Consider the following 14,825-nt stretch of genomic DNA (forward strand, 5'->3'; position numbering starts at 1 on the left):
ATACAATTATAATTACATTAATATGTATAGGGGTAATATTTAACAATACAATTAGTCCTGTACCAGTGTATAATAGAAGTGCTGCACTCAGGCCTCTTTCCCCTGACACACACCCCTCCCTCCTCCTCTTCCTCCCCCTTCTCTTTCCTCCATCCCAAAAAACGGGAGAAAGGAGGCTGGCTCCCTAACTTTATGGGCTTGACCCCCCCAGCTCGCAGTCATTTCCTCGGTTGGGACTGGAGCGAGCACACACAGTGACACGGTCCTGAGTGACGGAGGAGCTGCGGCTAGATGCCCAAGGACCACAGGGAGACACTGCAAATATCCCTAAATGTGATGAGAATATAACACTTTTAAATCACTAGGATAATCTGACCCACAGAAGGAGACACCTTGATTTTTTGGGGGGGGGGAATTGATATCGTTTTTTTCCCCACAAGGTAGGTAGGTTTTCTAAAATATTTTATTATGTAATATATGTGCTTTCAGTCTTTTAGTAAGCCAGTGGCAATTTTTTTCTCCATTGACTAACTTTCAATTGACAACATAATACTAATAAGACAAGTATGCCTACTGTGCCTTCTGTAATACACAGACACTTTGAAGTATTAGCTTTGAACTCAACTTCTGCATGTCGTTATATGTGTTCCCATTGTTGCACTTTGCCATGATTTATGTTGCCAACTTTTATACTTTCAGTTAAAGTTATCACACATTATTGTGTGGTCTTGTTATTACATGGGTAGGCTATTTTATAAATGTTCCTCCTCACGATTATTAGATTTCAAATAGTTATCCGTAGCATATAATACAACCTGTTGCATAGCGCTTTTGATGCTGTAGTTTTCCGGTCAGCTTTTACTCCTGAGTTACAGCAGATGGCGCAACCAGTCTCCACAGACCGCTCACGGTGAGCGATCATTAGTGGCAGGCATGATAATTAAGCAACACTTTTCTTTCCACACACTTTATCCTCTAATCAACGCAACCTTTTCTCTCTCATCGAACTGTAAATTTATGGGGTCTTTAAAGTCCATCGCTGCATAATCATTCAGGGAGAATAATTATGGTGCAACGTGCCAATCAAGTAAATAGCTCCTTCTGGTTCTCATCTGCGCTACCCTAATATTTAGGCTCTTTATACACAGCGTTCGAATTCAATTATGTTTGAGAATTTGAGATACTTTATAGGCCAGAGAGATAATTACAGATTGCTGTGTTTTTTATTCACTTATATAAGGTAAACAAACGACAAGTATTTTATAGACTCCCTCTTTTCCCATGCTCTGCTGTGCTGATGACTTCATGTGCAGTATTTGTTAAGTACCGCGTTAGAGTGTATATAACTGAGTCACCTTACTGTAAAAAGACATAGCAAACAGTGTCTGACTGTGGAGTGAAAATGATGGTGTACATCTGTCTGTTTCCTGACTTTCCATCCTGCCTGCCTATTAGCCAGGCTGTGGGTTTGACCACCTACATCTGCCTGTCTGTCTGTCCACCTGTGTGTCTCATCACAGTTTGGTCTAAGTTAAAACTGAATTATTTTATTATATCTTCAGTGATCAGTTTTCCTTTACTTTTATAATATTACATTTGAGTCCAAGTTTGTATTTGTGTTCTGTCTCTGTTTTGACAATAAAATGTGGTGCTTGTTTTGTTAAAAAAAACATGTTTACTTTGTCTATTCAAAGCCGTTTATAACTTGCACACACTTTCAAATTCTGCACATTCTTTGAATTGAACTCATCTCCTTACATGGCATGGATCCTCAGGTCAATTGTTTTATTTGCTTTTTTTTTGCTTGCGTCTCTGTTCTGCTCTGGTTAGGGCTTGTCTCTGCGGCGTTGAGCAGCTAGCCACCACATCCAAGCATGGCGACAGCAGAGAAGCTGCCAAACAGTTCCTTTTTTAGGGAAGCAGTCACCAAATTACAGCCACTGGGGCAGTTAACTCCACCCGAACGCTCCTACTGGACCCGCCTAGTACCAACAGCCTGTGTGTGTGTGTGTGTGTGTGTGTGTGTGTGTGTGTGTGTGTGTGTGTGTGTGTGTGTATGTGTGTGTGTGTGTATGTGTATATGTGTGTGGTTGTTTGTGTTTGTCTCATGAACAAGTGAGGGAGTTCATCCAAATGACCAAATCACTTTCGAGATGGACTCAAATTCTGAGACTAAAATACAAAAATAGTTTTCATGTATGGGTATGTCTGGGTGTGTATGTGTGTGCATGTGTGTCTAGGGACAAGCTTGCAATTTCCATAAGCAAACACAATATATTTCAGCTTGCATCAAGTTCAGAAGAACATGATGGGTTAGAACAAAAATACTAAACTTTTACTGAAAACACATAAATATCCCATGGAGTGACCCCATCACCACCAATATCAGATTGTATTTTATGCAACACAATATTAAGATGTGTCAAATTTAGTTGTGCTCAGTCAGCACTGATCACATTGTTCACCCTGTGATGTTAAACTGCACAGAGTGTTGACGTGGCTGCTGCCAGTACACCACTGTTGTTGTGCCAGCTGGCACTTTTGTTGAGCTCTCTGCCCCACCTTAACTCTACTCTGCCAATGCAGTCGAAGGAGCAGAGCTAATGTGTTCCTGAGTATGAATACATGGATAAAATGAGCAAGCATTTTATGTCTTGATCAATATTGTAAGGCTTAATGGATTTTGGCCTCTGTGGCTCATGGAGCTGCCAAATGGTTTGACATTTGCTTCAGACAGCAGCTGTGAATAAAAGTAACGTGATAAAAAGGCTTGTAATGATTTTACAGTAACAAAACTTTCTCTGATGAGAAAAAAGGTGGCAGCACTTCATGTGAAACAAAAGAAAGTGGGATTGTGTGTATGACTGTGTGGGAAGTAACAGTGATAGGAGTTCATGGGAGACCAAACACTGTGTGTTGTATCTTTAGATGATTGTTCATGGCAACACAAAGAGCGTAGCTTAAATATATGCTTGTTTAGCTTGACATGGGCAAAGGCTGCCTTGTGGGAACTCTAGTGTCATCAAAGTAATTGTGTTCAATGTGAGAGTTGACAAGTACCCAGCACTTGATGGATAGGGCATATAGGAAATGTAAAGCTAATCTCAGACGCGGGTTGTGGGAAACTCAAACAAGAGATACATTTGTTTGGGGCGGTGCTATCACTGACACCGCTTCGTTTAATTGTAAAGGGGAATGTTCCCCCCATGCATCCATCCCTGAATCCTGTCACATACCTTGCCTGTTTCTATTTCCCTCCCATAAATCCTACATTTAACTTGTTGAATCCAAGAGTAAACCACTGGAATTCATATCTTCATAAACGTGTCTGCCTTCTGTTGCCTGTTATAACAGCTTTAACCACCTTTAGAGGATTAGTTAGTCAGTCAGACAGTGCGTGTGCGTGTTTGTGTGTGTGCGTGTTTGTGTGTGTGTGTGTGTGTGTGTGTGTGTGTGTGTGTGTGTGTGTGTGTGTGTGTGTGAGAGTGTGAGAGAGAGAGAGAGAGAGAGAGCGAGAGAGAGAGTGAGAAAGAGAGAGAGAGAGAGAGGGCTTAGACACCTTTTGCACAGATGGGGAACTTCCTCCTTTTCTTTGCTTTATTGAAAAATAAAAATCATTGCTGCACAGTAGCGAGAAGCAGCCACCTTGTTAAATGTTAACAGAAATAGGACAAACTAGACTGTAAGGCCAATAGAATTTGGACATCGAAGCATTACCACGACATGTGATTGTGGAACAAAACGTGAGGGCATTTAATGGCTGCAATAACAGTCTTTACTTGTCTGGGGAGCGTTAAAAAGATATTTGAACTTGGCTGCAGGGATTTGCTCTCATTCAACAGCAGTCTAGCAGTCGAAAGGCCTAGATTCAGAAAAACCAGGCCCCAAAAAATGTATTCATTGGCACTAGTTTATCCACTTACCTTTGGCCATATAGTTTAGATAAAGATATCTCAAGTTTAAGTTTAAGTACTTCCTTCCAGCTTCATCTCCTACATCTCACAACCAGCTAAAGTAAATGTCAGTCTTTCTTTATTTCTGTCTGCCTCATAGTTTTTTTTCTCTCGAGTTTTTAAAATTTCTGTCGGCTTCATAGTTTTTATTCTCGATTTTCTTTATTTCTGTCTGCCTCATATTTTTTATTCTCGATTTTCTTTATTTCTGTCTGCTTCATAGTTTTTTTTCTCTCAAGTTTCTTTATTTCTGTCAGCTTCATAGTTTTTTTCTCTCGATTTTCTTTATTTCTGTCTGCTTCATGTTTTTTTTTTCTCGATTTTCTTTATTTCTGTCTGCTTCATGTTTTTTTTTTCTCGATTTTCTTTATTTCTGTCAGCTTCATAGTTTTTTTTTCTCGATTTTCTTTATTTCTGTCAGCTTCATAGTTTTTTATTCTCGATTTTCTTTATTTCTGTCAGCTTCATAGTTTTTTATTCTCGATTTTCTTTATTTCTGTCAGCTTCATGTTTTTTTTTTCTCGATTTTCTTTATTTCTGTCTGCTTCATGTTTTTTTTTTCTCGATTTTCTTTATTTCTGTCTGCGTCATAGTTTTTTATTCTCGATTCACTTGCCTGCTGTCCCAGACTCACTTGCAGCACCTCGAAGACAAACCAAGAGAGACAACAATAGCAGTACATCCGTCCATCCATTAAACCACTCTTGGCCTCTGGATGGGATAAGAGCCAGGCCAGTAACAATTAAGATGAAGCCTTTGGTTTGTTTTCGTCTCAGACCGGATGTTTGCTTAACTGGAGGCAGATGAGAGGAATTTATATGTACACACACCAGGGCCAGATAAAAATGGTTATTACAGCCAGCGAGGCTCAAAATTATGGGATGTAGTTTAGTCTTGTTGTCATGTTTTGTTTATAGTATCCTTAGACATAATTCCTGTATGATGATAGTCTATTCTTGTTCCTGTCTCCTTTTTTCTCTCATCCATCATCCCTAACACCTCTGTCTGCAAATCTCCATCTACTTCCATATCTCTTCAAATGGCTGCTCAATCATTGCATGCTCCACATATTAGAGCCAGGGTGCTACGCTTTTAGCTGGACAATGATCTTAGCAAATCTTAGCAAAGCACAAGTTACAGAACCTGTAGGAGTATAAATACATCTAGTGGTGCCTTTTGTATATTCCAGCTCTGTTTTGTGTCTTTGTGCGGTGACTATATATGTCTTCGCTGTGTCCTTTTTGCTGCATTCTTCTGGCCAAGTCAAGGCCAGTGGTGTTTTTTCTTTTCTGCATAATGGTATAATTTTGCTGCTATTTTTATTGCAGGGAGCAGACTGCAGGGGCCAGTTATTCATACTTCCAGACCAGGACCACTTCATGCACAGGCTCTTTGTTTTACTGAATGTCTCAGTAATGCTTTTATTACTTTGAATGGAGCAAAACACTTTTAAAGGTGCAGTGGATTGCATAAGCAACATAAAATTAAATCCTATGTGTTTCAGGATTCAAAGGTTTGGGAATAGTGAGGAAGTAAATAGTTATTGCAGTCCCTCCCTTTTTGGCCATTCAAAGTCTTGTAAACAGTCAGTGCTGCCAGAAATACCCCACGACATCGGGTGAAATAGTTAGGGCAAAAATCAACCAAGTGTGTGTAGCATTTAGTAGACAAAAGGCTTTTGGAAAAGTAAGTAACACAACCTGAGAAAAGATGCAATGAGTGTCATCTTGTTCTGATGCAATTGAAGTGGATTACAAACTCACGAGCACACTATCCAAGAGGTGACCTTTAGACGTCAGGTGGAAATAAATGGTGTGAATCTTCTTTTAATGTTATGTCATTCCTCCCTGGTTCCTCTTTCCCCTGCTACTTCTTATCCTGTAACTCTTGTTCCAGAAAATTCTGAAATCCTGATCCTGCTTCAAAAGAAAAACGCGATCATGTTGCGAAGGGATCTTTAAACTTCCCTGGAAGGTCCAATTGCATGCTAACCATTTGCATCAACACTCGTCAGCTGTAGGATGACGCAGCTGGGGATCAGCGAAGGGGTTTAACACCACAAGTTCCGAGATTATTTGATTTTAGGTCACCCAAGGGTCCAGTGCTAGACTGCATCATATTGGATTAGCCTGATGTGAGGAGTCAGAACTTCCCGCTGAATAGATCAATTGGCCTTTTTAATAATTAGTTTTCCTAAGATTTAGACTGTAGGTTGAGTGTGAGGAGGTGGCTTTTCCCAGTTGTGAATTAGGCCAGTGTGTGCGAACAAATGGACACACACACATGCACTTACACACACATGGTCGGATGTCTGGTGACCTAAATCAGCAGTGCGAGTGTACGCACAGCTATGACATCATGGAGTGTGTGTGTCATGACATCCAAACACATGTGCATGCACACTCTCGCACTTGCAAACCCAGCTTTCCTTTTAGTGAATGGTGGCTTTGTTTAACTGCTTGGTTGCAGGAATCAAGTTTTCCACAGCTGAGGTGATGTCCTCCACACCAGCCGATTGGTCAGTGGGAAATGACTTGCTCTCTTGGGAATGGTCTCGGTGTGCAGGAAGCAGACAGTGACATTTTGTCAGAGTGGTTTAAGAGACTTTTATTCCCAGAGTCAATTCTTGGAGAGATTCCTTGGGGGAATGAGTCCATTTCTCCTCACCACCCTCGAGCTCATGGTCTGCCTGTAAGGTGTGGTATAAACAGTAGGGCTTTATAATTAAGGATAAGCAGACCATTTCATAATATTTCAATGTCCATTTATTACTGGCCACTCTCCTTAGCTTTGAATTTGAAGACCTCATCCACATACAGTAGCTGGATTGACACCACTTGCTACTCTTTTCGCAATGCATATGAACTCTGTCACATTCATCTTACCATTGAGTACAATACTAACTGGAAACCCTGAAACCAATCAGGATTTCCATTATGAAATAAACCTATTTTGTCCCAGGTCTTCTGTGTATCTGCTAGTATTTAGATTACTGGATTAAACAATGCCCAAACTTTAAGGCGCCTTGGGGTCTGGAGCCCTAGGCCAGTCCCATGTTTTGTCTATCTGATATCCTGCCTTGCTCATGAACTTTTCTATGATTTTTTCATTACATTATCACATCCAAGACCTTTCAATGGAATATGCATATCTCTGTGTACTATTAAGGATATAAATGGGATGAATTAAACAATATAAAAATAATAAAAAGGAATGCAATACAGTTGAAGCCTCCAATGAAAGTGGAGCTGAACAGAAACCTCTTTAAAGAAGTTTCAACAAATGAAAAAATAAAGAAACGTAATTAATGCAAGATTTATGGTATTCTACTGCATTAGCTTTCTGTACTTAATAAACTGCCGACTACAGTATAGGCGTATACAACAAAGTAAAGTTAGACTGATGTTATTATTCTTTCTCGTTGTGTTTCCTCAGGTGTATAAGTAGAAGATGTTGCCACATTGCTCCCTCCTGCTGTTGCTATGCGTGGCTCGGCTGCTCTCCACCACCTCGGCCCTGCCCTTTGAGCAGAAAGGCTTCTGGGATTTTGCAATGGACAGCATGGACAGCGACGGGCTGATGACGATGATGAGGGATGAGGAAGAAGGTTCAGCCGTAGAGGAGATCCTCCCCCCCGACATATCCATGTGCCCCTTCGGCTGCCACTGTCGTCTCAGAGTCGTCCAGTGCTCTGACCTCGGTCAGTGAGAGTGTGTGTGAGAGAGAGAGAGCGAACGAGAGAGATCAAGTCTGTGATGCTTTGTCATCATTTCTAAGTGTGTTTGTGTCAACACAGTTCAGACAGAGAAGCAATGAGTTGAAAGACAGAGTGAGTGAGCATGACCAGAGCCTTGCAGGACTTTCATAGCTCCAGAGAGTAAAGTCCTCCTTTGGTGTATTATCTCAGAGAGGAATTTTTCCCTCGGGATAATGCTGGTTTATTTTGACAAGGAAAGGCATGTCTTTGAGGGATTTTATGTTCCAGACTGTGTGTGTAGATAGGCTACTGAGTGAGAGAGGAGTTGAGAAATGGTTTGAGCAGGAAAGGGGAAAAGACTGAGGCAAGAGAAGGAAGGTGGAATTTAAGAGAGTTGGAAAGGGATAAAGAAAGGAAGGTAAAGAGACAAACTGAAAAAGGACCCTTTGATCAGATGAGAGGAGAGTTTATAATCCTTTCACTGTCTTTAAGGAGTTTTTAGATTTTTTCTTTTAGGGTCGCAGGACAGGATGTTTAGTGGAAAGCCCAAAACAGGAAGAGATGAAGGATAAGGTTTAACAATGGAAAAATGATAAAGATAAAAGTTGTTTGAATGTGTCAGGATAAGAAAGAGGGTTATGAATATTTAAATAAAGGAGTTCCATGGGAAAACATGAAACAAATTTGTTGTTGAAACTAATACTAAGAAAATGAATTTCTGTCAAATATAGCTCAAACTTACATTTTCATAATTCTTTTGGAGTACGTCTGTGACTCAGTTTTAGTCATGTTCCCATATAAGTAAATCCAACGATTTCCTGCTCTGGATATTATAAGTGCATGCTATTCCTACTCTGTCTATTCCTACAGGACCAAATAAACTACGTCCAGTCTTATTTAGGGATATAAAGATTCCTCACATTATACTGGCTACATAACTCTAATAGGCTGTCTGTGATTGGACATAATGGTTTTGTCGAATCATCATTTAACAAGCTCTATATATTTACTGTCCCTGGTCTCTGTGCTGCGGGTAAATGTGGAAGCGTATAATTTCCGATGTGAAGTGCTTATTTAGAACAGATGTATTTTAGCAGTGGCGTCTGTCTCCTCTCAGCGTGCATCGCAGGATGATGTCGGGTATTTGTGTTGGGGGACACCGGGGTTTAGGAAGGTGCTAGTTTTGTCAGTTTGTGGTAAAGGCTTTGAGATTGTGGTAGATACGGGTTACGCGCTGTGGTTTGGTTTTGTGGGATAAAGGGATTTGGTTAATGAGGGTGTGTGTAAAGGTTTTTCAGGTTTGTTTATCATGTCTGTTGTGCGGGCATTCAAATGTGAAGGTTTCCAGCTGGCAGGATGCATTTCCACACCTGCAGGTGTTGGGTGGAAGGTAAATATTTCCTACCACATGAATCCAAAGTAGCCATGGCACATTTAGAGTCCTGTTGCTCTCACAGCTGCTGAAATAACTTTATTACACTTAAGAAACTCACAGTCTGGTTAATAATTTAAACCGAATACCCAGTATTGAACTTGATTTTTCTTCTACAACTTGAAGGCAAATTCTTTCTTTATTTCCTGGAAACTATAAAGTTTTCAGACTACAGCAGATCTCCCAGCACTGCGTTGACGTGGTTTGTACAGATTTTCAGAGGGGACTGTTGAGGGTTTGATCATAGAGGGTGTGGTACAGTAAAGCCAAAGCCATATATCTAAACTTAACTCTAGATGGACAGCTCTGGGCAGAGTCCTGTGGGACCCATGTGGTTGGTGGCAAACTGGATCCCAGTGGGACAGCTGGCGTCCTTTCTTACCAGCAAGTCTGGTTGCATCATGGTCGCCGTCCAGATGAGGTTGGCCCTGTTCGGGATCCGCTTTACAGTTGCCTGTCTGCGCCACTGACCATATCTGATACACCCATCCACGTGTCCCTGTGATGTGGTGTTGTTAATGATCACTGGTTGCTGTGTTTGTACGTGTGCTGAGTCATTTTTCCAGAGAGATCCCGGAGTGAACGCAGGTGTATTTCTTAACGCTGTCCGCTTTTCTTAGCTCTTTCTTAGCCTTTATGAGTTTATTGCTTGGTAACACTATTCACAAGCAACCCTAACCCTAACAGCTCTGGGTTTTTATGTTTGTCACTGATGTTGTTAAACTGAAAACTTCATCATTGCTTCTTAGCAGGTGTTTCTGTCACAAAGAAACCAAAATTAAGAAACTCTACACAGAGGCTTCACCACTCACACACTAACACACAGCTTGTGTTTCTCTGTTTTAATGTGTCAGGGCTGTATGTCTCCCATTTATTTGATGTGTTACTTTGCTGATGGTATTTAAGTCACATCCTCTGTGAGAACGTCTGCCATGTAGTAACCAGATGCAAAACATCTGGTGTCCCCATCTGCTATATCTTTATAAGTGAGAAACCAGTATTGTTAGATATGTGCCGCTTTGACGTCGCTGTGTGACCTCCATGGTTTTGTCTATGTCCACCTCTCATTAAAATAATAGATGGGGAGGTCCAAAGTGCTTATTTGAGATTGTGTTGGGCTGTGTTTGGATTCATGTTTATGCCTGATGAAGGTTTAAAACACACAGAGCGTATTTATTTTTTCAAAGTCTGTGTCTGACTAAGTTATCCTAAGAGCTTGCCTATTCAAACCACTTTGGTTTTAGGGTGTTGGTTCTCCCATGAAAGCGTTTAATAGAGTATGTTTCCTTTCCGCGTTTCAGGTCTGACTGAGGTGCCAAAGAATATTCCCCAGGACACCAAGTTCCTGGACCTGCAGAACAACCATATCAGCGAGTTGAAAGAGAATGACTTCAAAGGCCTCTCAAACTTATATGTAAGAAACACAAAGATGTGTAAACAACTCAGCTTCTATTGGCTTCAGTAGTGTGAAATAGCATTATAACCCTTAATTTCCTTGAGGATTTAAATGGTTTGTTTCTTTTCTTTTTTGCACTCCACCACCCTTCGCTCTGAGAGCTTTAATTGTATGAAGTTTGAGCCTGGAGCCAAATGGGAGTATTCAAGCTCACATCGTTGCCTCTCTTAGCAGAGAGGCTTTTTCTCACTCCTGACCCAAATTCAAGAGCACTGACCAAGAGCAATATTAAGTCTGGCAGTGAGCAGGAAACTCGCATCATGACATTATACAATCAAACATCTTTATTAAGGTCTGTTTACCTTAACCTCATCTGTCTCCATTTTGCAGCCAGTGCAGGTGGGGAGACAGTCTGCTGGGTGATGGACTGTCGCTGGATCTTTATTAATTCACTCAAAAACATTCAGTAGAGACAGAAAATGAAAAAACAAGCCCTTGTGCAATCTGTTTATTATTTCATATTTTGTTCAAACTTTCTGACTGTCTGGGTGCTAAAGTGGCTGTTTAATTTTGTTTCTCCATGGTTGCTATTTTTCTAGGGCCTATCTTTGAGGAATAATCTTATTTCCAAAGTCCACCCCAGAACATTTGTGCCTTTGAAGCACATGCAGAAGCTGTACTTCTCCAAGAATCTGCTGACCACTGTCCCAAAGAACTTGCCTGCCTCTCTGGTTGAGATGAGGATCCACGAAAACCGCATCAAGAAGGTGGCAGCTGGAGCCTTCGCAGGACTGAGCAACATGAACTGCATAGGTCAGAAATTATTTCAACAAATCTAGGCAATACCCCGGGCTGCTCACCACAGCCTTTGCTACTCTATAGAAGATTAAAGAGTCTGTATTTTATTTCATGCCTCAAATATTCCTTTCATCTTTCAGAAATGGGAGCAAACCCCATCCACAACAGCGGTTTTGAGCCAGGAGCCTTCAAGGGACTGAAACTGAATTATCTGCGCATATCAGAGTCTAAACTGACTGGAGTACCAAAAGGTAACAACTTATCTGTATGGCTAAAATGCTTACATATGTAAAATGAATAGTTCCCCAATTTGGGAGATATGCTTATTGGTAGCACTCTCATTCCTGTACGCTAAATATCAATATATTATTCAGAGCTATCTGATGAATCAATCTCAATAATTCTCAAGATAGAATCTTTTACAGTCATGATATAGATCTATCTTGATCATTTCTGATTAAGTTATTTGAATACATCATAATCCATAAGCAGAAACATTAGACTTACTGCCATGTGCCACTTTGTGGTACTCTGCCTCAAACTACTCCGGTGTCACTACTGTACACTTTTTTGAATTGTTGTGAGGATAACAACCGCTGTAAAATGTTTACAGAATTTGTCGTATTTTGATTGATAATATGAAAAGTCTCAAAGAGCACCCTGATTTTATTTCATCCCCATTCAAGTTAGCATAGGGTTAATATTAACATTGTTGAATTATGAATATTGTAATAATTATCAACAAAAAACATACATACAGATGTTTTTAATTTACAGAGCCAGGCTAGCTATTTCTCCCGTTCTTCAGTCCTTAGATAGGCTTATCGACGGCTAGTTGTGGCTTCATGTTTGTTTCATAAGAATAGTATCAATATTGCTCCTGTTAGAAAATACCTTTATAGATATGGGAAATATGAAATATTACCCTTAAGTCTTACAGGTATAGTGTCTCTCTTTCAGATCTCCCAGAGAGTCTCCATGAGCTTCATCTAGATCACAACCAGATCCAGGCTGTGGAGCTGGAGGACCTGAGCCGCTACAAACACTTGTTCAGGTATCTTTTGCTCTTTATCACCACCATGTTTCTAACCATTGCACCCTCAGGTATTTACTTGCATATCTTTGAAGAATTATCCTGCGGTTTCAAAAAAAGAAGAACATTCCAGTCAGCAGTGCCCCTCAGTATGAACTACACCGGGAAGCCACTAAGAGTAGCAGGAAAACTGCAACTTTATGCTTGTGGGGAATTTCCCACTCAATAGCAGTATTCTCTTAATAAACCTTTTTGCAGCTGTAAGTTGCAAAAGAAAAAACAGCACAGCTGTTCCTCTTCACAGTGTTGCTTTATCACACACCAGTTTTATTTAACCTCCTTTAAGTACACATCTGATCTCTTTTGTGATAAATTTTGGTCACAGGAGCCAGGCGGCTGTGGAATGAATTCTCACCTGGCTCAACATCCATCTCTTACAATGATATTTATCAGGGAACTGCAGTTACTCCAGCTAACATTACTAAAACAGTTCAGCTAAATGTATCATGCATTGGCCCGTTTTATGCCTATTTCAGGTTTTTCCCCTTGTCTCACTTTTTCCAGGTTGGGCCTTGGTTTTAACCACATCCGTAACATAGAGAATGGCAGTCTGTCCTTCCTCCCCCGACTGAGAGAGCTGCATCTGGACAATAACCGCCTCACTCGTGTTCCCAAAGGCCTTCCAGATATGAAATACCTACAGGTGAGTCTACCATGGACATTTTGTTTTCCATTTGACTTTGAATATTTCACTGGGAGCTCCACTCAACCTACATTTTGCCACTCTTACATTTTAGGTGGTGTACCTCCATTCCAACAACATTGCCCAGGTGGGCATGGATGACTTCTGCCCTCGAGGATTTGGGATGAAGAGGACTTTCTATAATGGCATCAGCTTGTTTGATAACCCTGTCAACTACTGGGAGGTGCAGCCTGCTACCTTCCGCTGTGTCAGCAACCGGCTGGCAGTTCAGTTTGGCAACTACAAAAAGTAACGGCAGGAGGATACAGAGAGATGTAGAGAGTGAGGGCAAGGTGATGGCGAAGGAGTAGATAATTTAAACAATGAAAAAAACTTGAGAGATGGAGGAAGGGAGTTCATATGCGAGATTATTATCTTTATTATTATGGTTGTTTTTGGGTGAGAGGATGAGCAACAAACCGATGAAAGTGTCAAAAACAATCACATAACTTGAAGGCAGTGGAAAGTGAAGCGCTTGCATTATTTCATCTGAGTTTTTGCATTTTTTAATTTAAGGTTTTGAATGTTTTGCCATTATTAAAAATGGATGAAACAGGAGAATGTCTGAAAATAATGTTTTCCCACCTGCCTTAATCGATGATAGTGAAAACTTGTGAAGCATTTCATTACTTTTTTTTCACACAATATTCCTTATTGTGATAGAAGATTCTTTTTTATAAAGTTTTAAAAAATAGATAAGCAATGCATTTTAGATGTTTTATATATACAGATAAAAAGGTTCTCTATATGACTGTAAGTGTGTGCTAATTTTGGAGATATATCATATTGTCCTTTTTTCACAGGTCTGAAGCCATTTGGCCCCTAACCCTAAATTAAACTGCTATAATAAACAACTATCAACTAAAAACTTCACAGATTAAGGGCTATTTCCTGACAGTTAAAAACGGTACAACATGTATAAAAACATTATTCAAGGTTAAATGTTTAAAAAGAAAATCTGTTATCATGGACTAAATAAAAAAGTACAATTTGAGGTTCCCCTTATCAGTGTTAAACACTTTTATTTTTTAACTGATGTAACTGGACCACCAGCATGCCTTTTAAGGCGTCTATTTTGCACCATTTATTATTATTATATATTATGCTGTTTCCTACTTTAATACTGTATTCCTTAAGGGGACACTAGAGGTAGTGTGGGTTTTGCCCCAGTAGAGAAAACACACATCTGCTTTGCTTTGAGACAATGAAGGCAGTGTGTTCACATAATAACAATAACAATAGTAGTGTTGATGCATTGTTTTGCACAGTTTTTCTATTATACTTTAAATCTGCTTCAGGGTATTTAAAGGGTTACCTTTTCTACTTTGGTAGACCTATGTGGAACTATCCGTTAGTATTCTGTCCTGTCTCTGTTCTGTAATCTGACAAGCTACTGCTGCATGTGAATAAAGACATTTTTAACCTGCTGCATAAAGTAAGAAAACAACTGTTGCCCCAGGGTTGGATACTGTTTAAGAAATAAAGAATAAGTATCAAAAGTGTAAAACATTTGATGAATGGATTTAAAAGCCTCAGTCGAGTAAATACTGAGTCCACACATGTATACAACACGGTCACATTACATGCATTATATGAAAAAAATTGGTTCTTTGACATTAAAAGGACTTGTTTCGAAACAGTAAAAGAGCGTTCAAGGAATCTGTAATGTTGTGGACTGAATTAAAAGAAGGAAGAAACTTATTGACATGTTGTCCAATAAGTAAAACTGCTTATTTATTATCCAGCTAATGCATGTTGCAAACTTCATATTCAA

General features: G+C 40.0%; 1 protein-coding gene across 2 annotated transcripts; it reads left to right on the forward strand.

Moving 5' to 3' along the window:
• Window positions 1-221: 221 nt before the first annotated feature.
• bgnb (biglycan b) lies at window positions 222-14,558 on the forward strand. Of its 2 annotated transcripts, none has more exons than XM_063890879.1 (8): window positions 222-444; window positions 7,389-7,653; window positions 10,384-10,496; window positions 11,078-11,291; window positions 11,417-11,527; window positions 12,237-12,330; window positions 12,874-13,012; window positions 13,107-14,558. In XM_063890879.1, exons 2-8 carry the CDS (start codon window positions 7,404-7,406, stop codon window positions 13,302-13,304), a joined length of 1,119 nt encoding a protein of 372 aa, XP_063746949.1. In that variant the 5' UTR covers window positions 222-444; window positions 7,389-7,403; the 3' UTR covers window positions 13,305-14,558. The 2 variants fall into 2 exon arrangements, with proteins under 2 accessions (XP_063746949.1, XP_063746940.1); XM_063890870.1 differs by having other exon boundaries at window positions 222-440.
• The last annotated feature ends 267 nt before the right edge of the window (window positions 14,559-14,825 follow it).

Source organism: Eleginops maclovinus, chromosome 1, assembly GCF_036324505.1.
Source record: "Eleginops maclovinus isolate JMC-PN-2008 ecotype Puerto Natales chromosome 1, JC_Emac_rtc_rv5, whole genome shotgun sequence".
In the NCBI taxonomy this organism is placed as follows: domain Eukaryota; kingdom Metazoa; phylum Chordata; class Actinopteri; order Perciformes; family Eleginopidae; genus Eleginops; species Eleginops maclovinus.

What these genes read in the sequence shown, in the direction of transcription:
- bgnb (XM_063890879.1), top strand. Translation starts at nt 7,404, where the DNA reads ATGTTGCCACATTGCTCCCTCCTGCTGTTGCTATGCGTGGCTCGGCTG. An exon ending in ACTGACTGGAGTACCAAAAG is followed by an intron (nt 11,528 to 12,236) that starts GTAACAACTTAT and finishes TCTCTCTTTCAG; the next exon opens with ATCTCCCAGAGAGTCTCCAT. An exon ending in CGCTACAAACACTTGTTCAG is followed by an intron (nt 12,331 to 12,873) that starts GTATCTTTTGCT and finishes CACTTTTTCCAG; the next exon opens with GTTGGGCCTTGGTTTTAACC.